This window comes from Pseudonaja textilis, chromosome 3 (assembly GCF_049901715.1).
Source record: "Pseudonaja textilis isolate UNSWEBS1 chromosome 3, rPseTex1.2, whole genome shotgun sequence".
Taxonomy (NCBI): domain Eukaryota; kingdom Metazoa; phylum Chordata; class Lepidosauria; order Squamata; family Elapidae; genus Pseudonaja; species Pseudonaja textilis.
In genome coordinates this window covers 117,241,804-117,266,394 of record NC_141992.1, presented here as the reverse complement: position 1 = coordinate 117,266,394, position 24,591 = coordinate 117,241,804, and the positions used below count along the sequence as shown (strand labels likewise).

Below are 24,591 nucleotides of genomic sequence, written 5' to 3'. Positions count from 1 at the left end.
TTGCAGGTAACAGCAAGTTTGCACACAACTGAACAGAAATTGCCTGTGTATCTTGCCTGCTTTAGTAGGAATGTCTGGATAAAAACTGAAGATTTGCAAAATATAATAAGTTGAATTGTTTGCAAAGTTTTTGTATGATTTTTGAAACAAATCCTGACTTATTTTGCTGTTCCCATATAGAAAGGAACAGGAGAATAGCATACACCAGCATGTGGCTCACTCATAATACAGTAGATCAGGATAAGTCAATAATCTTGAACATGTGTTAATATAAACACTGCCAATACTTATTTTTGGTATTCACATCAACTTCTAAACCTGAATATCTATAAATAAGCATCAAATTGCCTTTGCTTGCTTGTTTGCTTGTTTTATTTATTTATAAAATCTATAGGCCACCCATCTTCTGCAATTTATAAGACTTTATAAGACCGTGGCCAGAATCTCAACTTAGGTAAAAAATAACAAAGAAAAGAACATACCTGCATCATGCCATACCTTCATCTCAGCATGCTCAGTACTCTCCCACCTATTGAAAAGTTGCTTGACTCTGGAGAAAAGCGTGGATCATCAACCCCTTGTGAGTTCTCATAGCAGCAGTTGGCTATTCCCAAAGCAGGACTGATTTAAGGGAGTTGGTGAATGCAGAGCAACAACAAAGTTGGAAGCATGGTCTGCTGTCTTATCTTGCACTCTCTCAAGCCAACCTTTTCCTCTCAAATTTGGTAGAAGACGTGGTCTTGTCCCTTTCCAATGGCACTCAGTTTGGCTTTTCTAAGTTAGGCAGGTATTAGGTGGAATTCAAGCAATTATTTTAAGAGACCTTTGGACAAACCTATATTTATAGTAAAGAAAAACATATTGATTTAAATTGACTTCAGAGATATTAGGTTTGTAGATTAAAATTTGCAACTGCTATTTAAGCTTTCACTTCACAATCTATTAACTTGAGGATGATCTCTCTGAGTAGTTGTACTACTTCATAATTTGAGGCATGTTACTATATTAATTTCATTGACATGATATGTCTTAATATATAATATGTCATTAAAATACACACTTTTCCTTGTGTTAATACTGTTTTTCACCACAGAAACAGCTTGATGCTTGTGTACTTTTTCTATAATATATACTGTATTTAGGACACCTATTCAAGATTGGCAATGAATAGCAGAGTAGGAATAAGAGAAAACATTCCAATTATTAAAAATACAATGCCTGTGCATATCCACTATAAAATTAGGTCAAATGCACATTGGAACAGTAGTTTTGTATTATTTGCAAAATACAAGGAGAAAGGGTGTTGCCAAGAGGCTTGGCAATGCTAAAAAGGCTTGTATTTTCATTTCTGTTTTTGTTAAACAACCTTTTTTTTCATAACCCAATTTGCTGCATTGTTCGTGTGAGCGAGTATATTAGCCAAAAGAACCTAAATTATAGAAGTGGTGGGTAATCTTTTAGCAGCCAGTGGGTTTTTTTTAATCTTAAAAAAATTAAACCAAAGGCCACAGAGTACCTAAATCGTCATGTTACTAATAGGGTGGAATCAATAGTCTTTTTGTTTGTTTTGTTTGTTTGTTTTTGGAAGCGACAGGGTTTCTGTATGTATTTACTATCAATATAAAGTATGCCACCTCCAGAATGAGGTTTAATTTTAAAATAATATAATACATGGTTAAATGTGGTTTAACTGGAGATTTATCTAAGGTTTTCTGCATCTTTGTTTTTATTTCACCACAAAAATGATCAGGAATTCACACTGCTGTAAACTACAAAATCTGCTATCAAATTTGACGTCCCAATCTTGGGGAAATTCAGCTAAATTTTAAAAAAATCCAAAGGCTTTTTTTTAAATGGAATTGCCCAAATACAAAAGTGAACTGTCAAAATAGGTTGCTTACTAGAATTATGTTGTATCTTGTGTTCCTATGGTCAGTTAAGGCCATTTATAAAGCAATGTTAAAACTTGCATTACCCTTTTCAGAAAACTTAGAAAGTGTGAGCTAAATAAATCTAGGAAAAGAGTTGGGTGATTGACCTCATATAATTCATTAAGGCATTTCTTCTCTATTTATTTATTGAAATACTATTATCACAATATTTTTAAAACTGAACTAGTTTTCTCATTCTAATTTTAAAAAAATAAATGGTTATCCTTTCATGTCAATGGTTGTTTTTCACAAATGAATATTTTTGTTCTAAAAGACTGGATATTCTGTAATGTTAATATTTAAAATAAGCACTAGCATCTGAAAATAATATAGATGTAATATAAATAATATATAATTTGTTTGTCCCAGATCTCATATCCTTTTCTAAAACATATGTTTACCAAGCAGGAATGTGGTAGATTTCAGCAATGATGATATTTTATCACTAGCCTTTACTGATTATTTTTACTTTTTTGCAGGATGGATGGTCACAATATCATTTTGTAGCTTCATCATCAACAATAGAGAGGGATAGGCAAAGACCGTATTCTTCCTCACGCACACCTTCCATCTCTCCGGTGCGCATGTCTCCCAACAATCGTTCAGGTAAGATCAGATACATATATATAATTGAATAATTATGGAAACAATCATCAAAGTCAAATCAGGAACTGAAATATTACCAAGGGAACTAATAACTATAATGAAGCATAGAAAAGGTACTTTTATTGTTTATCTATTTTCTGGCTTATGGATGTTTGATGCCACCATGAAACATTCTGGATAAAGCAGAAGGGAGATCCCTGAAAATGGTGCCTCTGAGCAGCTGGGAGGATTTTTCCCCCCTCTGACTAACAGATGATTTCACTACCAAAGCCGACTCTTTGGTGGCAAAATGCTCCCTAGATTGAACAGGAGCAACTAGGAATGACCCCAGGTGACTCTCGTGGGACCCCTTGCTTACCAATGAAGAGGAATCTTGATAATTGCAATTCACAGGAAGAACAGCTGGAGAGTCAGGTCCCCATCCTTTCCTATCAGCTGTTCAGGTATTTAAGCGAGCCTTCCTTTAACATATTTTTTTTTAATTTGTTTTCTTTCATTTTTGCTTTACATTGTAAATTTTAAACATCTGATTGAATGCTGAACTTTTTTTTATAATCTTGCTGGATTATAAACCTAAAGTTTTTATTCTTTACTACTGCTTTTTTTTCTGGAATAATGAAAAATTTTGCTTTTGTCACATGGAAGTCAGTGGTACAAAGATTTTTTCTTACATAGTGAAAGTGAATTGATTTACATTGGACTCTTAGAGTAAGGAATTTGTTTACCACTTTTTATAAGAACTGTGCTATTTTATTGTATTTTATTTCTGAAAATTTGTTCTTAAAGAGCCAAAATTTTCCATTTTATCTCTTCTATTTACTCTTTATGCTGGGAAAAATTATCTCAATTCCTCCTGCAGTTAGCTGACTGTGGAACAGACTGCCCTTGAGGTGAATTGTATATGTTTTGGATTACATTAAAAATGGTAACAACAAAAACTTTCTGGGAAGTGTTTGAAGGAAGAATGCTTCTTACCTTAAAAGCTCTTTTTAAAAATTTAGATAAGTTCAGTGAAGCAACAACAATTATAAATCACCCTAAAGAGGCTATTCAAATACAGGCAACAGTGGAATTAGATTTGAAGTCAGATGGATTGGAAATTAATCTGTTGCGACAGAGTTGGAGGAGAAGAAACTTTGTTGGAAAATTACAAATTTGGTGGATAAGGTAGAAAGGGCTATGAATCTAAAAAATCCAGAAATGACAGAATTTTTGAAAAATAATGCTGTGAAGGTATCTACAACAGTGATTTATGACTTTGGAAATGAAATTATGTAAAAAGACCCCAGTATTAATTTTAAGGAAAAGTTTTATTACTAAGAATCATTTAAGGGTATTTGATTCTGGATGGACCAAGGACAATGACTAAAGTGAATAAGGCTTTCTGCAAATTAATCTTTTTTCTTTCTTTTTGTTTGATTTTGTTCTCACTTTGTTATTGGAGTTGTATTTTAACTTTTAAATAAAATAAATAAAATAAAAAGCAGAAAATAAGCAGTTCCATTTCTGATATTGTGTGGTTTTGTCAAATTGGGAGATTATTGCACTTATTACTGTTTTAGTAATCTAGGTTCAAATCTATACTTAACCATATCATTGGTTCATTATTTGTAAATTATTGGTAATCATGGGCCTGCTAAAGGAAGATAATGTGCGAAATAATTTGTATTAAAATTTTGCATTATATACATTATAATAATTACATTCATATCTTTCTTTACTTCAATTGAAATATATTTCAATATATGTACATGTAATAGCTGTTCCTGATTATTGTTCATAGTTGCTAGAACTAATGGGTATGCTGGTTTGGATATCTTGAAATCACCCCAGATTATCTTGTAGAGAAACAGACTTAAACATACCCACTGCTGAAGCGTGAAATGATTCCAGAGACCTAAAACAATATTCTCTCCATAAGTAATTGTTACTAACATTTATTTGAAATAAAATTTCAATTGAAGTAAAGAAAGGTATGAATATAATTACAGAACTATGTATGAAAGTTATAAAGAAAGAAAACAAGAAAAGCATAGTCAGAAGAGTGGAGAGATCAGCTGTATTTTTTTCTGTAGATCTGCTTAGAAAGGAAGGATAAAATTCTTACAACTAACTAAAGCTCATTTCTTTAGTTGAAATAAAAAAGATTGAATAGTCATATATATGAAAATACATCAATAAAATAATATATTACATTATATTATTGCTTTAAATTATTTATTATTATTATTTATAAAGATGTAAAGCATCTTTATTACATCTTTATTATTTATAAAGATTTAAAGCAATCATTTATTATTATTTATAAAGATGTACAGTCAATAAGCACTCACAGTATTGTTACTACCTTTGGGAGGAAGACAAATAAGGAGAGCAATCAGCTGCTTTACCTTGACTTTCTTAGGATACAACATTCAGTTAGATCATTTCCAAGGTTCCTTCCAGCCATTGTATTTTATGATCCTATGGTTTTGAACAAGACTATCCACAGGACTTATTTTTGGAAGACCAGGTTCATGCTAATCCATTCTGTAATCCTCTTTAGATGAAATTCACCTTAATGTTATTGTATTCATTACTCAACTACACATTATAGCAGGAGGATATGATGGCTCATTGGTTAAAGATGCTGATGTTGCCAGCTGGAAAACTTACAGCCCGGGTTTAAGATCCAAGCACCACATGATGGGGTGAGCTCGCGTTACTTGCCCCAGGTCCTGCTCACCTAGCAGTTCTAAAGCATGCAAATGCAAGTATATAAATAGGTACCATTTCAATGGGAAGGTAACAATGTTTCATCTAAGATCGGCATGCTGACCATATGACCATGGAAATGTCTCTGGACAATGCTGGCTCTGTCGACTAAAAAAATGAAAATAAGCATCACTCCACCTTTTTCAATTTTGTACAGCTTCTTTCAATTGTACATAATAAGGCAACAGAAATTAAGTTTCGTATATTTTTGCTTGAAGTCTTTCTGCCTTTAAATATGCAGTTTATTTATTAACTTCATTTGTATGGCCACCCATCTTAACAAGTGATTCTGGCAGCAAACAATAATAAATAAAGCAAGTTGGAAAATGTACTACCAAAGCTTCCTGTTTTTTTTTAATGTTAATTACAAATTGGATCAATAGGCAATTAGCTGAACTTTCATAGAAATTAGTAGTGTATTATGACTGGTATTTTGTATCATACAATATGTAACTTTTGATGGTGTTACTAGGTATGCTCAAGCACATTTTAGATTCATGAATATTCCGTTAAATTCTCTATGGGATCATAAAAGAATATCAAAAGTGTTTTTTTTATGAATGATTCAATAATTCCTCATATGAAATCTTCAGTCTTTCACTGACAAACACAGAATCGCTGTTTAAGGAATTTCTTTGAGGAAGAGCAAAAATAAACAAGTTCTGATTATTTTCATATACAAAATATGAAATGATTTTGTTAGATGAGGCTTTGAATCATAATACACAAAAGTGCCATCTGTATCACTGTAAGTGTTCCCATCATGTTAGGTCAACAGTTGACCAGATTTAGCAAGAGGGAACACGTAGCAGTGCTTGTCCAGGAAAATTACTTTGCATTTTCATTTCATTATTAGTATCTCACAGAGAACAAATGTGTTTAATATTTATTTTAATTAATCTGCTGAATGATATAGTTTGCGTCTTAGCCATATTAAATATTTAAATATTGGACCCAAGTGACCTTTATTAAACATTCTCTTTCTCACCTTCTTTTTACATTTCTTGTTTAATATTATTACTCTATTGCATGCTTAAATTTCACAAGATGAAACTTTACTAGTGGGAAAAACCCTATCTGAAATCCTTACAGAAACTTAAATATACTGCTAACCACTATGCTTAATAGTCACGTAGAGAGTGCCAAGATTCTAAATGTAAATATCCAGCATCAAATTGCATTCCAAGAAGTGGAGTACACCTGAATAGAACAATTCACACAGGTAAGCAAGCGAAAAGAACAATCACAACAAAGTGTTCATTGCTGTGACTACCTCCCCCTTCCCTTTGTAAATAAGGCGACTTGCCTACACTGTAATGACAAAAGGAAAGGTTTTCACACTCAGAGAGAAAGCACTTATCCCTACTCAGAGGAAACTCTGCAGCTGTTGACACCAGCCATCCATTTCACTCACACACAATTCTGCCTAAGAGAGCAACACATGTATACAACAGAACAAACCATTACAGCGCCCATATGAAGTTTTTCCTTTTCTAAGGCTCCAGATTCTTCTTTTACTACTATTGTGGAAAATTAGTAGTATTACAGACTTCCTCACTCAAGCAAGAAAAATAATTTAGGTCACCACTTTGCATCATTGCCTCACTCATTACACCCATTGGGCTTCCCAAAAATGCTATATGCATTCCTTTAGCCTCAAAGTATCCAGATAGCTGCTGTGGCCTTAAACATAGCTATATTCACAAGACACCAAAATTTCTTTCCCCAGCGGGGATTGGAGGCTGAAGTATGAACACTGTCAAAGAATTAGATGGTATCACTCATTCTTCTCTCCTCCTACCAACAAATATCTATGTATTCAGATTTTAAAAATGATGTCTTCCGCTCATTGCCTGAGACTCAGTCTTCTCCATTTCCAATTATTTCCTACAGGCTGTCCTCCAGACACAAGAACTATCTCACAGCCTGTTAGAAACAGGAGAGGAAAAGGGTTTCCTTACAAGTGCCCAGAAGGATGCATAGAATTGAGAACTTGCACGACAACCTACATACTGTGACTGGAAGTTATGCAGCAAATGCACCAGATCCTAATCTTACTCCCCAGCTTTGTGTCTAGGATCCTGCTGATGAACAACTTCTCATATTTCTTAATCTTTTGGGTTCTACTTCTTCCCAAATGCTGGTCAATAAAGTATTTGCCATTGTTGCTTGTGTGAGTTTTTGTTTGGCTGGCTGGCTGGGTAGATCCGTTACTAATACTCCAAAACTGGACATCTCTTTCCCCTACTCTTGCTTTTTTTTTTAGTTGGCCCCATACTATATCCACTGAGATGAATGTGGCAAAATACAAAGCCAGGATCAGTGGCTTCTTCCCCCTTATTACTCATTCTTGTGCTCTGGGTTATGGGGCTTTACAAAGGGGCCAGAAGTACCACTTTTAGGCAGATGGAGGGGCTAGTGGCCACATGACTATGCAGCAGTATTCCAACTTGGTTTTAGTGTTTTTAAGTGTTATTTGCCTCACATTAACCTTATTGTTTTATGTACATATTGTATATGGCTGTTAAATTTGAAACAGCAACTAGAACTCAAGATACTCAGAATCGAAAAACTGAGATTAAAAAGAACATATTCCCATTCAAATCATTTCATTTCTAGATGGACTTATCCAGAATTCTGACCCATTGCCTAGAGGAAAAACTAAGACTTTACAGAAGGCCAATAGACCAACAGGGTCTGAAGCAGTACTTTACATTCAACCAAGCAATTCAGGTATATAACATCTGAGTTATTCAGCAGCTTTTTCCTGTAGTTTCTGATTTCTGTCCTCTATAGCTGAACATTTTTGTTCCCAAGCTGTAGAAATGGAAAGTGAAAGCATTTTCTTCTCGTGGGATTCAGGTTCCCATTTCTTACTTGGATGAGCATTGAATCTTTGTATCAAGGAGGTTATATGGGCTTTATGGGAGCAGAGTTACAGAACTGTTTTTTCCTCTACAATATTTTATACTAGTAACAACCACCCATGGATGCCAACCTCCCATTACAGCTGAGTTCTGCTATATACCATTGGGGTTAGTCACATGGGAAACTGCATTCTTACCCAATTTTACCATGAATGACATAGCACAGATTGGTAGGTAGTTGTAGAATTTACAGGAGTATGTAAATTTGGGTTACTTATTCTTCTGGTTTCTCCCCTTCCCTGTTGGTTTGAATACATTATATTATCTATGCCAATAGATAATTGTCACTTCCTAATTCATATAAGATTGCATATTGTTGTGTTCATTTTTATTTTGAAAATGTTCTCTCTCATGTTATGGAGAGATTAGAGATTGTATAATGGGTTTCACCACATAGAGTTTTTCCTTAATGTTTCTAAAGCCTTTAGGTAAACTGTCATTGCTACACATTTTCACTGGGTTTTGGCATAATTTATTAATATATTTTATAATAACTGGGAAAAACGGATAATGTATGGGCTCAACATGATTGAATAGACAGCAAATGGGATGGGGCCAAAATACCAAAATTCATACAAAATGGAATTGAGGAAAATCAAATTCAACTTTATAAAAGAACAATAAGGTGGCAAAAAGCATTAAAAACATTAACATTCAAGTTTTCTACACTGTCTGTTCAAAAGAGCTGGTGCATGAAGATTTCAAGGATGTATGGCTGCAAAAATCATTTATCCAAGCACAGCCATTGACATGTTTCTTTGATTCTTGACTAATTCTAAGCAGCCAAATATTCTTCAAGAAAAAAAATTGAGAGCCCCACTCAAAAACCTAGAAAACTAATTGCAAAATTAATTCTAATAATTTTTGCTGGGAAAGAATAGAGAAAGCTGGGGGGAAATGTAGCTAGATTTTTAAGCCCTGGTAGAATAAGCAAGTAAGATTTTCGAATATCAGGCAAGGAGAAAGTATACATCAGGCTCCCATTGTGCTTTCTCTTAAGAAGCTGATTGCAGCTTCACTGTGAACAAGCAAAGGAGGAACATGCATTTATTTTGATTTAGAAGAGGTCAAAGTGCTCCAGATAGCTTGCTGCAATCAAAGTGCTCTAGATAGCTAGCAGTTTTCCTCTTTTGGAAAAATGGATTTTAAAAATTCACCAAACATTACAAATTCAGCTAATTTGCAATATAAAGGATAGTAAGCTGGATGATAACTTTATCTGGGCCTAGAGAATTTGATTACTCTGTTTGACTAATAGCAATGTTGATAATAGTTTCATTTGAAAGAAAAACATTTATTTTTGGAGTTTATGTACAAGGTATATTGTATCTGAAGTACAAATCTGGTAGATCACGAACATGCCTCTTGAAAGGATGTACCTCAAAGTGTATTGTCCATACATTCCACAACACCTCCTGATTTGATGACCCCTAGCATTGAAAAGCATGTATATCATACTTGCTAGCTGATGGCTAAATTTAGTTTAGGAATAAAATCATGGTTGACTAGATTTGGTTCTTTCGTCCTGAAGGAGCAGCTTGAAACACTGCTTCTCAATAAAGAGAGGGGGGGGGGGGGGGATTGGATTACAGAAAGGATGAAAAGACTCAGGAAATCACAGCAGAAAGTTTAAGTTTCCAAACTTCCCTTTTTTTGCCTAAAAGACAGGAACTAGTGAAGTCTTTAATAATTGGTGAAAAGGGAGCAGAATACTGTCTTTAATTATTAGTCAAATGATGTTCCATTTATCTCTTGCTTTGAGCAAAAACTAAAAGCTAACATTGAACGTATATGAGAGTATCAAATCAGTCCTGAGTATATTAAATTTCAAAATCTGCTATTTTAGAGCTGAGCCTTTGTGGAATGATATGAATAGCATACCAGCGTGATTCTGGGCCACAAAATATCAATCATAAAAGATAAGTCAAATGAAATGGCTATGTTCACATCCTCCCATTATGACAAATTCTATGGAATTCATGGATTGAATAATTCTAGAAAGATTCAGGAGTGCCATATTTGGCCTTTGGTGACATCATCATCATCATAAGAGCTGTGGTGGCGCTGTGGTTAGAATTCAGTACTGCAGGCTACTTCTGCTGACTGCTAGATGCCAGCAGTTTGGCAGTTCAAATCTCACCAGGCTCAAAGTTGACGCAACCTTCCATCCTTTTGAGATGAGTAAAATGAAGACCTTGATTGTTGGGGGCAATATGCTGACTCTCTAAACCACTTGGATTGGGCTGTAAAACACTGTGAAGCAATATATAAGCTATGTGCTATTGCTATTATTATTCTATCCCTTTTTTGTGTGGCGCCATTGATTAATCTGATCTGTATCAATGGGGTTCAGCAGATGCAGAGTTTTAATGGTTTATCTCAGTGGCTTTACCTTTCCCTCTTTTATAAGACAAAGATTTTAAACAGCTGATATTCAAAGGCAATATTGTTAAATTTAATTTCTAAGGTATAATAATTCAAGACTATTTTCATTTAAGAGTTTTATGTATGTACAGTTGCCACAGATTTTCAAATGAAACTACTTTTAAAGAGATTCATTATTTTCAAGATAGCTGCATTGCTGCATTGCTTAGAACGTGTGTTCATATACTTTACTATGTCACTCATTCAGTCAAGAGTTCTAAAATCTGCGTTTGTTTTTGTTTGTAGCAAGTGCCCCAGCCTCCCCTCGGGAAATGATCAGTTTAAAAGAAAGAAAAACAGATTATGAGTCAACTGGAACAAATGCTACTTACCATGGGAATAAAGGAGAGCATACTTCTAGAAAAGACACCATGACAGGTGAGCAGAAATTGTATGTGATATATAAACATTGCAGAAGAAAACCTGGGCTTGGAATTGAGACTGGTGGTAATACAGACATACTTAGTAAGCATGTTCTAAGTTTTACACTCTTTGTAAACTACATTAATGTCTTCCACTCAAATTTGTTTATCAATTGAAAGTCAGATTTAAACTTTTGTTTCAAAATTCCAAGCCTTCAATCTCTGCACCATAATGTTTACTATAGGAATCTGGCATCCTAATAGTATTTCCCCTATAAAAGGAAAAGAGATTTATCTGATTTCATTTCTTCTTTGTCCTCCTCCTCCTTTCCTTTAAAGCATTATTTCTCAACTTTAGCAACTTTTAAGATATGCGAACTTCAACTCACATAATTTTTTTGCCAGCATGGTATAAATTGAAAGATGTAAAACACTACTTTAAACTGAAGGATATATGTATGGACCACTTATTGTGGCTTATCAACAATATTGGAGAGCACACAATCATCTTTAGCTATTGTTGTGCTTTGCAGTGAGTATATTACTGTAATTCATCCCATGTGGAGTAAATCACTTATGACTGCCCAGGTTTTTTTTACAGCTCTGCATTATCTAGGGAATATAATTTTCTCTCTTTAACAAATGCTAATTAGCTTTTTCCCCACAAAATTTTTGGCTTAATTTTACAATTATATTTATTGCTATTTAAAATTGTGATATTTATGCTGTTTTCTGAAAAGGGTTTTATGAGGTATTTCTTTCATTCCAAAATAGAAGTCTTTAAAATGGCACGGCAGAAGAGCATACTGAATGTCACCCAACTTCAGATAAAGTAACTAATACATTTGGAAAGATGGCATGAAAATCATCATATATTTAGAAGCATTTTGTTACAAAAAATAGCATAAAGCTAGATTTAATTTTAGCTGCATGTAAGGATTCTAATACTATCCAGATATTTCAAACTACAAATTCCATAATCCATTGTCATTGGCTGCAGTTGATGGAACTTGGCCATTTGAGGAGCCAAACACATCAACCTGAGAAAGGCTGGTTTAATACCATTGGTGATTATAACCTCACTCAAGGGTTTAAATTCATTATACAGTATGAACTTCTTTGCCTTTCCAAATGTTATATCAGTGACATCATCTAGAAGAACTCTGATATTGTTATGTATGTCAATTGCAAGGGGCTCTATTGTTCAAACAGGTGCACCTTGCATATGGACATCATCTTTTCTCCTTGTGTTACCATGAGACAGAGAAAAAGCTCACCATTGCCCTGGTGGGGAGAGAGACCTTTTCTTTATTGCTTCAAAGGATCTTAAGGGGAATAAAGGACATCTGCATTGGTCTATGTCTATTCATTTCTCCAAAATTCCACCCTTTATTGGTTTGGATGTTTTACATTTGTCTGGCTATTATGCTAATAATAAGAAATTGCTATTTTAGTAACTAATGTTATTGATTTTCAGGATATTTTTAATCACGGGTAGTCAGCTAAATCAGTGGCTCCCAATCTATTCAGCATCAAGGACCAGTTCTGTGAAGGGAGTTTTTTCCACAGACTAGGGAGGCATGGTTTCATGCTTTCCCTGGATCCCACGTGTGTGAAGATGGGTCTTTGCTCGCTTGTGCAGCCTGGTTCCTGGTGGGCCACAGACTGGTGTCAGTCCACAGACCGGGGGTTGGGGACCCCTGAGCTAAATGATATCCCATCAGTTGTGAAGTTCTGTACCAGCTAATGACCTCTTCCTCACCATAGGGACAGTTTTATCTTTATTACACATCCTCTGTTAACCTCTTTTTTTCAGCAAAATAAAGTTATACCGATGGCTTTCTGGGATGAAAATGAGAGTATGGTCACCACACAGAGAGCAAAGGGAGTTTAGTTTTCCACTCATCTGTCTCTACAGGGAATATTTTAAGGAGACTAAAGCAATTTATTTAGGGAAAAGGGTAACATATATCAATTTTGTTGACAAGCCATAGACTGGCGTGACACAGAACTAAATTGAACCTGAAGTTCATAATTTCTCAATGTTTTATAAGGTTATCATAATAGGAATAACAGGAAGTTTTCTAGTAATAAGAACATCTGTAGGTGGTACCATCTAAATCAAGGATTTTCAAACTTTACCAGCATGCAAAACCTGTTAATTAAAAAAATTAATCAGAGGCAAAGCCATAATGCGCACAAACATCTTTCTAGAAAAAGAGAGGTTCCAAGATAAACTGACACCTTGACTTTTCTACTATATCTTTAAAAATGTTGTATATACCCCTGATTATCTTTGAATAAAAGGATATACATACATACATACATACATACGGTCCTTATTTTCTCACAGAACCTCATCAAATTCTTGGAACACAATTGAAATATCCTTATCTAAATATGTATGTTGAGGGAGTAAAAGGACAAGCTGGAAGAAAACTATTTAAAAACATTAGATTATTGAGTGTTAACTATAGTAAAACCAAATGGATTCACTGCTCTAGATTATGATGCTTGACAGCTGTTCCTTTCAGCAGTTTTGTTTGATAATAGGGGACTAGTCTCTCAAGAGCTGTCATTCTAAGTTTCTTGTTAAACAGCAATGCCATTCCATCATATCATGACACCATATACCCCAAACGTCATCCACTGGAGCCAAAAGATGAAATGAACTCTACAAGAACATTAGTCCTGATCTTCTGAAGTCCATGAATCCTTCATTAGATAATTGATTCATCAAGAGGTAGAAGAATTTTTGAAGAACTGCAAAACAGCAACAGATAAGGTATTGTTTAGAATTGGATTTTATGTTTAAGAGCCCGTTTTAGCTTCTCCCCTAGTGTAATTTGTTGTGCTGATTCTTCATAATTGTGATGTAATGGGGGTAGACTTACAGCCTTGTTGAAGCAAATCTACAATGGGATCTGCTGCTTTTACACCCTCAATGCCATGCCTGGATTGTGTGGGCCAAGTATATGGTTGACTACTCCTTACATAGCTACTGTATAAGTACAGCCTTGCTTGTTGGAATCTAATTGAGCAGTATAAAAAACAGACTTATATATGCTACAGTGGGAGCAGGTTTATTAATCTGTTCCATGCAAAGATAGCTAGTCTATCATTTTCTCACTTTTTAACCAGTGACATTTTGCAGAATTTTGTTATTCCAGTTCTTATGGTGTTTCATTCTTTCCCCTTGCTCCTCTATCTTGCATTTTAGTTGACTACTGTACTAATGCATAGACAAAGATAGGAATCTCATTTTTGCCCTTCCAGATAGTCAAGTGACTTATGAGGCTAGACTTTCAAGTCAAAACAAATGTCATTTATAATAGCTTGTGTTGTTTGGTTATGAACAGAGATTACAAATCTTATTTTGCTTTTTACAGGCTACCAGAGCAGAGCTTGTGGCACATGGTTACCACATCAAATCTGAAGAGTAGATGAATTGCCACCTTGAGAAAGAGCTCAACTAACATGAAAGAAAACCAGAATCAACCAAACATTAAACAGTTCAATAAAGCATGATATGAAATCTCAGCATTGTGAGCCTTTCTTTTTAAACTGTGACAGATAATTTGCAGTCAGATTATTTTTTAGACTGAACTGAAGTTGCAGAGTCAGAGATAGTATGCAGCCATAAAAGTCTTGATCATGGCTGCACTATACTTGACATAGGAGACTATTAGGAATATGGAGCCATATTCCTTTTGAACCAGCTTTGGTGAGAAGGGGGAGGGAAATAGTACACTGTAGCAAGAACTTCCAAAGACTCCATCCATTATTGTCAGGTCTGATGGTTGCAGTTCTCTGAGTTTAAATCCCTTGAATCTGAAATTGCAGTCCGATTGTAAAAATACCTGATATGGTCAGTGAGTGATATGGTAAGTTGCACAATCTCTCCAAAGAAATAGGCTTCTTCAGTCTTGTTTTGATTCGACCTCATATAATCCTTTTATAAGACCTTCCCAACAAAAGAACACAGGAGATATGTCAAGACATCTTTCAAATAATTATGATCAGTTTACCGGTAACACTTGCATTTTCAAGAGCATTTTGAAATCAACTAATATTCAGGCCTCCTAAATTTCTTTTTACTCATTGGGAAGAACATAAAACCAGTACTGCTTGTTTGCATAATTCTGGATATACCTACTATATGTGGGGGTTCCGGTTGTTAATATTAATGAAATATATTAAGGATGCTTTTTCTGGAACAGCTGTTGTCTGTTTAATGCTGATAGCTTTAGAATTTTAGCATCAGAAAAGCTAATTTTGATGTTATTAGCTAAATATGCATTCATTCTTTAAGGACTGATTCCACCCCCAAAAAACACAGGTAGATTTTTAATTTAATTTTGTATTTTAAAATGATGTCTGATTAAATATTTTCATTAAAGTAGTTATTTACTATTGAATTTTAATATTTGCCCAACATCACATATTCTTAGCTGATTTCCAGGTATAAAGTCTATGTGAGTAAACACTTTCTCATATACATACTGTTTCATGATTTCTTATACATAAATATATTTCTGTACTACATATATATGCCCATAGTTTGCATCTTGATAGTCATTTGTTGCTGGTGAACAATAAAATCTGGGGGAACGTAAAGGGGTACACTTGATTGCTGGCAGCCTCACACTACTCAATCCTAATTGAACATTCACAAAATAGAGTACTATATTTGGCTTGTAGGCTTCAGAAACAATCCATACAAATTATAAAATGGATTACTTCACAGAAAACTGGAGATTATTCTCATCATTTGGATAGGAAAGGAAGTCATTCATTTTCATTAACCATTGGTTGAATACTGAGAAAATAGATTCCCTGATGAAACCATCTAGAATAACTAACTTTTAAAAGTAATATATAGCCAGACATTCTAAGACCACAAGAACACTATGTATGTAAAATATATACATTTACAGTAATTAGGCAATGTTGTGTTTATATTAACTATAACATCTGACACCGCTCATTTAAAAAACTCATCACTGTGTATGTCTATAGTTCTATTATATCTACCCTTTCAGTGGTTTCCCACTCACTAAATATGAGAGCAAAGAAAGTGAGAATTTTTGGCTGAGCATTGGAGTATATACTACCTTAAATAAACAAAGCATATTTGCCTAGAAAAATTCAGGAATCAAATATCTCTTGAACCATTCTTAGTGATCCAGGAGTTGTATTCTGCATTGGGTTCTGAAGAAGTATTTTTTTGTGACAGCACAATCTTTTTGATACAGCTTTCAACTGAACATTCATACATTTATTTATGGCTCTGCAAAGCACAGAATGATTTAGCAAAGCATTCCTACACACACTGCTCTCTTTCCAGTGTGCTGTTATCCCTTAATCTCTGGTTTGCTAATTCATCTTGAACAGACAGAGTCAATTGTTCATTGATGTGAGATTGATTTCACAGCTACTTCTCACTGTTAAAATGTTTTCAAGAAATCTGTATGTAGTAAGTATCTATGACTGGCTTTGGTACAGCATAAAGGTTTCTAGTTTCCTGATATATGGAAGGGATGAAATTTAAACATGTCAGTCACATGTTCTTTCTTATAGATGACTCATGTGGGGATCAGTAAATCATTGCTAATAAAGGCTTATTGAAATTGCCCTACCACTGCTACTAGTTCATACACATAACATACATTTTGCCTAGTAACATAATTCCTATTTCTCCCACTTCTAGGTCAGAACTCTGGAATCTCTACTTTGTATAGAAATTCTTACGGTGCACCTGCTGAAGATATCAAACACAACCAGGTAAGTGGTAAATCAACTTACTCCCTTTTGAACTAAAAAAAATAAATTGATTAACATAGCTGCAATAATTTTAAAGAATCATAGCTGAAAAAGTAGTTTTGAAATCTTCTAGTTTCCTGGCAATATTATTCAATATCTCTTAATATATTTTTTCACATTTTTTGTGACATATATGTGTATAAGAGAAAAATGAGGCTAGGGAACACCATTACGCAGGAAGTTGCTGATGGGATTCTGTTGAGAAGAATGTGAGAAAGTGAAAGATAGGTGACTATTCCGTGTGACTGGACTAAACAGAAATGCCTGTTTCTGATTCAAACTTTCTGATCTGAAAACATTACTGCAAGCTGCAGCCAGGATATTTTTTAATGTTACAAAAATCTCAGTTTCCACTTTCTTATATTTCAAATTCCATAGGATTGAATAGAAATTTTTTTAATTAGAAAAAATATATTTTTTTCTTCTAAAAGAATTATTTCCTAAAAATCACAAATTATAAAACAAACAAGCAAATAAGCAAATTGATAAGCAGGAAACAAGAAACATGAACAAAAATGAATGGGTTAAGTTATCATATTTGCATTTTGATGTGATACCTTATGAGCTCTCATTATAGCTTTAGGGTTATGTGATATACAAGTATGAAATAACTAGTAGCAATAATATGGATCAGGGCCTATAAAGGGATATGAGGTTGGGAAGTGTGCAAATTATCTGAAATGAGAAGACTTGCCCTGAAAGAGTCTAGATATCTCTTTAAATATAAATTTAAAGATTTAAATAATTTAAATAAATATATATTTATTTAAATTATTTAAATCTTTAAATATTTAGACATATGTCTAAATATATAAATTTACTGATGGACAAGCATTCCTAATATTGTTCACATTCTGCAATCTGAGATCCTCCACCCACAAATCATGTGTAAAAGTTTAATGTGAAGTTTATTCTACCCCTTTTTTGAGGAAAACCACTGTTAAATGTGCTTGAAAATGCAAATGTAAAGCAATCTTTGGAGAAAGATCAAGCAGAAAAGTGACATTCATCCAGGAAGACTAAGATGTTTTCTGTAATAGCTGAAATGTTCGTAATGTTCACGTTGTCTGTCTAATAAGTCCCGCTGAAGTAGAACCTTGCTCTGCACTCTTAAGAGACATGGCAGTTTGTTTCCCATCATTATAGTCTTCCCTAACAAGCCAAGACTTCTTATTCTGTTGACAGGTTTCAACACAGCCGGTCCCACAGGAGCCCACAAGAAAGGAATACGAACCATATCAGCCATTTCAAAATTCATCAAGAAACTATGATGAGTCCTTCTTTGAAGACCAAGTGCATCATCGCCCACCTGCCAGCGAGTACAATATGCACCTGGGACTCAAGTCCACTGGCAACTACGTTGATTTCTATTCTGCTGCTCGGCCCTATAGTGAACTCAATTATGAAACAAGCCACTATCCAGCCTCTCCAGATTCCTGGGTTTGAGATTTGGGCAAGAAAAAAAGAAGAGGTCCAGGAACTGTGCATGTGCATGCATATCACAAGACATTCTTTTCCTGCAAATTTAGTTTGTTAAAGCCTGTTCCATAGGAAGGCCCTAATACTCAGTCTGGAACAATTAAGGTATCTTTAGATGGCTAAAATAATGGGAAACTAAGCGCGGGAGTGTTATTAGGAAGAGTGGGATGTGTATCTATTTCTGTATCTATAGAATCCTATCTCTTAAATATAGATATAGAAATATACTGGGGGGAGGGCAGCTTTGCAGTTGACCTTGTAATGTAGAGTTTAAAACAAATAGTACTGTACACTGAATGTGGCTGAAGGAAGTTAGGGAAGTTACAACCATTGAAGTGAGTCCAGAGTTAAGCACAAGAAAATGAACAGTTTACAAACCTTATGGGGGACAGCTTCTCACCCTTTGTTTCCTCTCTTCATCCATTGTGAATTTAGGCTTCAAGTTGCATTTGGGATTTCCTCTGTACAGCAAGATGTTTCTTGCCTTTTGTTAATGCATTGTTGTAAAGTATTTGATGTACATTACAGATTTAAAAACCAGAGAGAAAGAGAGAGCAAAGTGCATTGTGTATATTACATCAATGCCACAGTGTTTCTTCATCTATGGTTCTAAATATTGCTTCAATTACACAACTTTGAAATATGTATGAATTTCCAGGGGTAGGGGAGGGTTTTTTCTTTTTCTTTTCCTTTTTTCTTTTCCCCAGTATGTTTTAAGAGGAGAAAACAAAAACTGATATTTAGCAGTATTGTTCGTTCTGATATGTGAATTTGTTTGTGGCAACTAAAAAAAAAGGCATTCAGCAGTTTCTGACAATTAACATTCATCATTCCACACTCCTTGTCAACAAAGTGCTTTTTCACTGCCTAAAATTTTAGATGTAGATATTTGAAATAGATTTTTTTCATTTATACCAGTTTTCTTTATGATGATACAGTGTTGAAAGAAAATAAATTACAATTGATCTGTCATCCATATTTGCTAAGAATGTCTATTTCCAAGATCCTTAATCAAAATATACATTCTTGCTCATGTATGTACGTATGTGTGTGTCTGTCCTCAAAACGTGTGCATACTATTTTGTGTGTACATTTGTGCAACATAAAAGTGTGTTCCATCATGGTGTTGCCAGACATAATAGAATTATGTTTTGTGTATAAGAATCTGGTGGCCTTCAGATGAAATCCATTTTGCACGCTCATACACAAAAAGAAACAGGTGTATAGGCTGGTGTAGCAATACATTTGGGTGTTGTTTTTGTTGTGTTTCTGCTTTGGGTGGAAGGCAGTTTTGTATACTTTTTCTAATATTTCAAGCCAAAATGTTGAATGGGAGAGGGAGTTTTGCACTAGTAGAGTTGTTTCACCAATCTGATAAGGAAAAGATCTATGCTCTGCTGACACTTCTAGCAAGGAAAACAAAGTATAGTGGGAAGGAAAGCAGGAGAAGCTTTGTAACTTTCATTATTACAGCAACCCCCTAAGTGGAAAATGGAATCTGGGCTATTGCTTGAGGTGCTCTGCTGGCTCCAAAGTAAACCAGTTCAGCAGAAGAATAAACAAAATTTCATAGAAATGTCAGCACCTAGTGATGGGTTCTAATTTATACCCTAATCTACCCATCCCCAAATACTATAAAAATACCAAACACTTTGTCAGTTTTAAACACATATCTAAAGAAGCCTAGTCTACATGTGAGAAACATTGGTAAGTATAAGCAATCCTCTGTAGCACTTCATAGGGTATTGTCATTCTCTCCCATCCTGTGGTGGTGCAACACATCACCTTCATGTGTGAAGGCCATCTGACACCGGCAATAACTTAGATGCCTCATTGCCCATAAGAAATAATAATCATTTCTGGTTAGCCAAATCATTTCAGGCAGACCAGAAAATGGTAGGAGAATCAAGATGTTCAGCTATCCAACTGTTGTGAAGTTAGAGTAGAATTCAATTAACACATGCTGCAAAATTAATCTGAATTATTTTAATATCTGGTAATTGATGATCAAGTGATAGGACCTGCAGGATGGAAGTCTTTTGAGGATGTCATTTATCTAGGCTTCAGGCTAAATTTTGTTTTATGAAACAAAGACAGTTTTAGGTTTATGGTCATAGTTTCAGCTTTTGTAATACTTGATCTTTAAGTGACTAAATATTTGTGAGTTGTTAACTCAGACCAGATACAACAGAAGCAAAGGCATATACATAAACAAGATTTACTGGTCTTTTTTTAAAAAAAGTAACAAATTACTGAATTAAAATTTGTGTCTTAGCATATAGTGCATCCCTATGCTTGGTAGTAACAGCCATGTAGATATTTGTTTTAAATGAAGGGGTAGTTGCTGTACTTGTTGCCTGCTTAAAATCTTTTAAGAACTGGGCAGCAAATATTACATGTACAGCAAGTGATATGAACTCCCTAAATCCACAGCACCCTCCATTTCTGCTAGGCAACTTCTCACCCTGAAGTCTCTCTGGAGAACTTCAGAAACTATCACATATGTAGCACAAGCAACTGTATTAGTTGAACCCTTGACTACTGATCCTTTTCCAGTCTGTTGTGTCTGTCCCATTACTAATATACTGTATAACCAAAAGTCACCAATGTGACAGGAATGATTTTGAAAACTTGACTGATTTTTTTTCCCTCCTGTGAGAATATTGTCCCACAAACAATTTGAAAGATGAAATGTTTTTTCTGAATACTGGTTTGGGCTAGGGATGAGTAACCAAGACGGTGCCCTCAATTTGCAAAGGATGAGAACTAGGCCAAAATAGTTCATCCACTACCACTCATGAACAAGGTCATTGTAGAAGCCACCTGTGGTATCCCAGGATTTTGTCCAATTGTTGATGCTCAAAAATCTTTGCCGTGAAATCTGCAAACAGTTGAGAAGGTAGTATTTTATTTATGCATTTCTCTGTCTTCTCCAGTGCTTATAAGGACAGGTGTGTGAGGTAGATTGGGATAAGAGAGTAAACGACTGGTCATAGGTCACCCCAGTGAGTTTCCATCATTAAGAATGGATAAGATGTTAGAAGCAGATCCAAGCTCAATCTTCCCAGTCTTAATCCCACAATTTAGCTATTCTACTATATTGTGTCTCTATTTGAAAGGATATAATAATTGAAGGAGAAGGCTTGATAAGGCTTTTCCCTATAACTAAAGGCTTGGTGTAGGGCCAGAGGTTCAAAGATAGGAATTATCATCATCAAGCTTAATGAAAAACCAAAAAAATATTAAGATCTAAGTATAAAGTGAGCTAGTTGCAAGTGAAGACGGAAAAAAAATCTGATAAGGATGTATGACAAACCATATACCGTGCATCATTAAACAAATTGATAACAAAAAGTAATGGCTAAATCATGAATAACACTAAACCAGCAGGTCTTTTAAGCATGGTTTGTTGAATTGTTTTTGATGCTGCAGGGCTCATCATGTGTTTGTGTGATGTTGTGGGGGGATTTCCTATGTATGGGTCCTTTTTCTGGGTTTTATGTGTGAGAGATTCTTTAATAGTTTAGAAGTCTTGTGCATTTTTATCAGTTTGTTTCACTTTTGTGGAGTATTTTGATGTAGAGTGTATGTTTGGGGGATTTTTGTGGTGTGATTTTGTCTGTGTGGTATGTGTGAGCATTTATGGATATGTATTTGAAAGGTGTTCTTGCCTTGCCCTTTTATTCGTTGGACAGATAAAGTAGAAGCAGCAATTTACAAATAAGCCAGAATTCTGGGCTCAGACATCACAATAAGCCTTGATTAAAGTGAACCATGGTACTTCACATTGTGCTTAGTTACCAAATAAGCCATGGGGTGTTGCTGAGGGTGAGTTCAAATGTTCAAATAATTTAAAAATAAGCAAAACAAATTCTAGCTAAGCTTATTGTTATGGGCAAATACTAATTTCCAATACATGTATGAGTTGGGATTACTCAAGAGAAAATTGCAAATGTATGTAAAAGGTAAGTTTTCCAAAAGGCATAAATCAGACTAGCACTTGAACCACCAACATTTGAAGTAGATTCGTAGATTTTTCTGTCTAAACATTTTAAAACTTTATTGCATTTGATTTCCCATGCCACCTTATTTTTACCCTGCAGTAGCAAATATATGTACAGAAGGACTTTTGAGAAGGGAATTTTAGGATTCCAATGAACTACCAAAACCATGTTCTAGGTGGCAAAGCCAGTCCTTCCCTCCTACCCATCACCTAGCCAATTTTGGTTTTGCTTTGTGCTCTTTTTTTTCAAAAGGAAGAAATATTACTAAACACCTTCATTTTCTTCAGTCAAGTAGTAGCTCCTAAAAAAGAGGGATTTAAAAATGTATAAAATGTATTTGCTGTACTGTAAAAATGTTCGGTTTTTAAAGCAAACCATATTAGACTCTTGATCACTTGTGTAGATCTCAATATAAAAATTCATTGTTTTACTAAGATGCTATTTATGATCGAAAAGAAATGGCTTCACTATTATAATACTATCAAAACTGCACTATCAGAAGCAATATTAAGTTTAAAAAGTGGACATTTCAAGAATAAAATATTACTTAAACCATATTAACATTGAAACTATGTTTTGGTGATGTACAAATTCCCAAAAGTTAAATAAATGTTGCCAGGTAAAATGGCAAAAAGGATTAAAAATAATACAATAAGAATCAACAGAAAACACTGTTTCAATGTACGTGTTTCTAGCATGAACTGAAATTTTCTATCAATAAATCCCGCTGTACTGTGGAGAACAACTCTTCATAGCAATAGCACTTAGACTTATATACAGTTTATAATGTTAGCATATTTCCCCCAACTCTCTGGGTCCTCATTTTATCAACTTCAGAAGGATGGAAGGCTGAGTCAACCTTTGGCCCTGTCAGGTTCAAACTCAGGCTATGAGCAGAGTTATCCTGCGTCACTGCAGGCTAACTATTGTCCCCCTGGGGCTCCCAAGTACAGTGTGTAAAAATCAAGGGCATGGATACATAACAATGCCCTAGGATGAAGGAAATATTTCACCTATGATACCTCTAAAAGATTAGTAGAGTCTTATCAATTTCATCAGATGCAAAACACAATTTTTCAGAACCTTTCTATCATCTTCCATCCAAACTATTCTATCCTAATGGGCGGCCTAGATTAGTTAAATGGTTAGGGTTAGGGTCAGGGATGACTGATGTGCCAAATGACTTGCAATGTCTGCTCAAGACTACCCAGAACAAGCCATGGAAAGAGTGATTCGTATGTGGTTTATTTTTCATGGAAGAAAAAAGGATGGTAGTTGCTTAAAACACAATTGATGGCCCAGTTGAACAAAAGAGTTTATATGGGATTATGTACATTAGACTCTCCTTCAATAATACTCAGTATTTTGGTAGTTTCATTTAATTCAACACACATAACAAAGTTTCTCTCTAAAAGCACAGCAAAACATCATCCTTTTGCCTCATCTCTTCAACCCAGTCTTGTAAACTAAAAGGTAGCTCAATTAAAAAACACACAAAAACTCTTACAAGCACTTCATTTGATCCTTTACCCAAAGGCTTTACTTAGTAATCAAAGCATGAATTCCTCCTCTCTTGCTGCCATCGCTAAAAGAATGTGACAAAAACCTGAATATTTATGAGTAATATAAAGCTTCTCTTTTATCTTATGTCATGCATATCCCAAGTAGTTACCTTAGAGAAATAGCTTTTTTTCCCTTTTTAAAAAAATAATACCCAGCTTTTTCTCTCTTGGGACAACTCACTTTTCCTTAGTTTATTGACTAAATCTTACCTGAAGACAGAGTTTGAGGGATTTTTTTTTTTACTCATACAACACAAAAAATTCTGCAGCTTCTTCCTCACAAAGACCTGTATGCTCCTGGAGGTAAATCTGTTGCAGGCTGATATTGGTCAAGACTTGTCATTTTCAATCTACCTAAAGTAATGAGCTGGGCCTTGCAAAACTTTGCAGAAGGTATTAAATGCATACCTGACAACCTTTCACCTCATCCAGTATAAGCCCCACCATTATTTAGAGTTAGCCTGAATTTCCAGTAGGTATTCCTGCGATTCACTGGAGAAGAACCTAATGCTGGGAACGGTTGAGGGCAGAAGAAGAAGGGGACAAAAGAGAATGAGGTGGCTGGATGGAGTCACTGAAGCAGTGGGTATGAGCTTAAATGGACTCCAGAGGATGGCAGGGGACAGGAAGGCCTGGAGAAACGTCGTCCATTGGGTCGAAATGGGTTGGACACGACTTTGCAACTAACAACAACATTCCTGTAGCAGGTTATTCATCAG

General features: G+C 34.9%; 1 protein-coding gene across 17 annotated transcripts in view; it reads left to right on the top strand.

The window, feature by feature from the left end:
* Positions 1–19,278, top strand: part of CTNND2 (catenin delta 2) — a 471,659-nt gene extending 452,381 nt beyond the window's left edge. For 9 of the 17 annotated variants that reach the window (XM_087930699.1, XM_087930695.1, XM_087930700.1 and 6 more), the window contains 5 exons: positions 2,411–2,537; positions 7,911–8,024; positions 10,889–11,020; positions 16,715–16,788; positions 18,013–19,278. In XM_087930699.1, the coding sequence (XP_087786825.1) occupies positions 2,411–2,537; positions 7,911–8,024; positions 10,889–11,020; positions 16,715–16,788; positions 18,013–18,273 (708 nt within the window). In that variant the 3' untranslated portion in view covers positions 18,274–19,278. Of the gene's footprint in view, positions 1–2,410; positions 2,538–7,184; positions 7,878–7,910; positions 8,025–10,888; positions 11,021–13,557; positions 14,545–16,714; positions 16,789–18,012 lie in introns of those variants that run through there. The other 8 variants (XM_026701042.2, XM_087930702.1, XM_087930701.1 and 5 more) reach the window with 5 other exon arrangements.
* Positions 19,279–24,591: the final 5,313 nt, after the last annotated feature.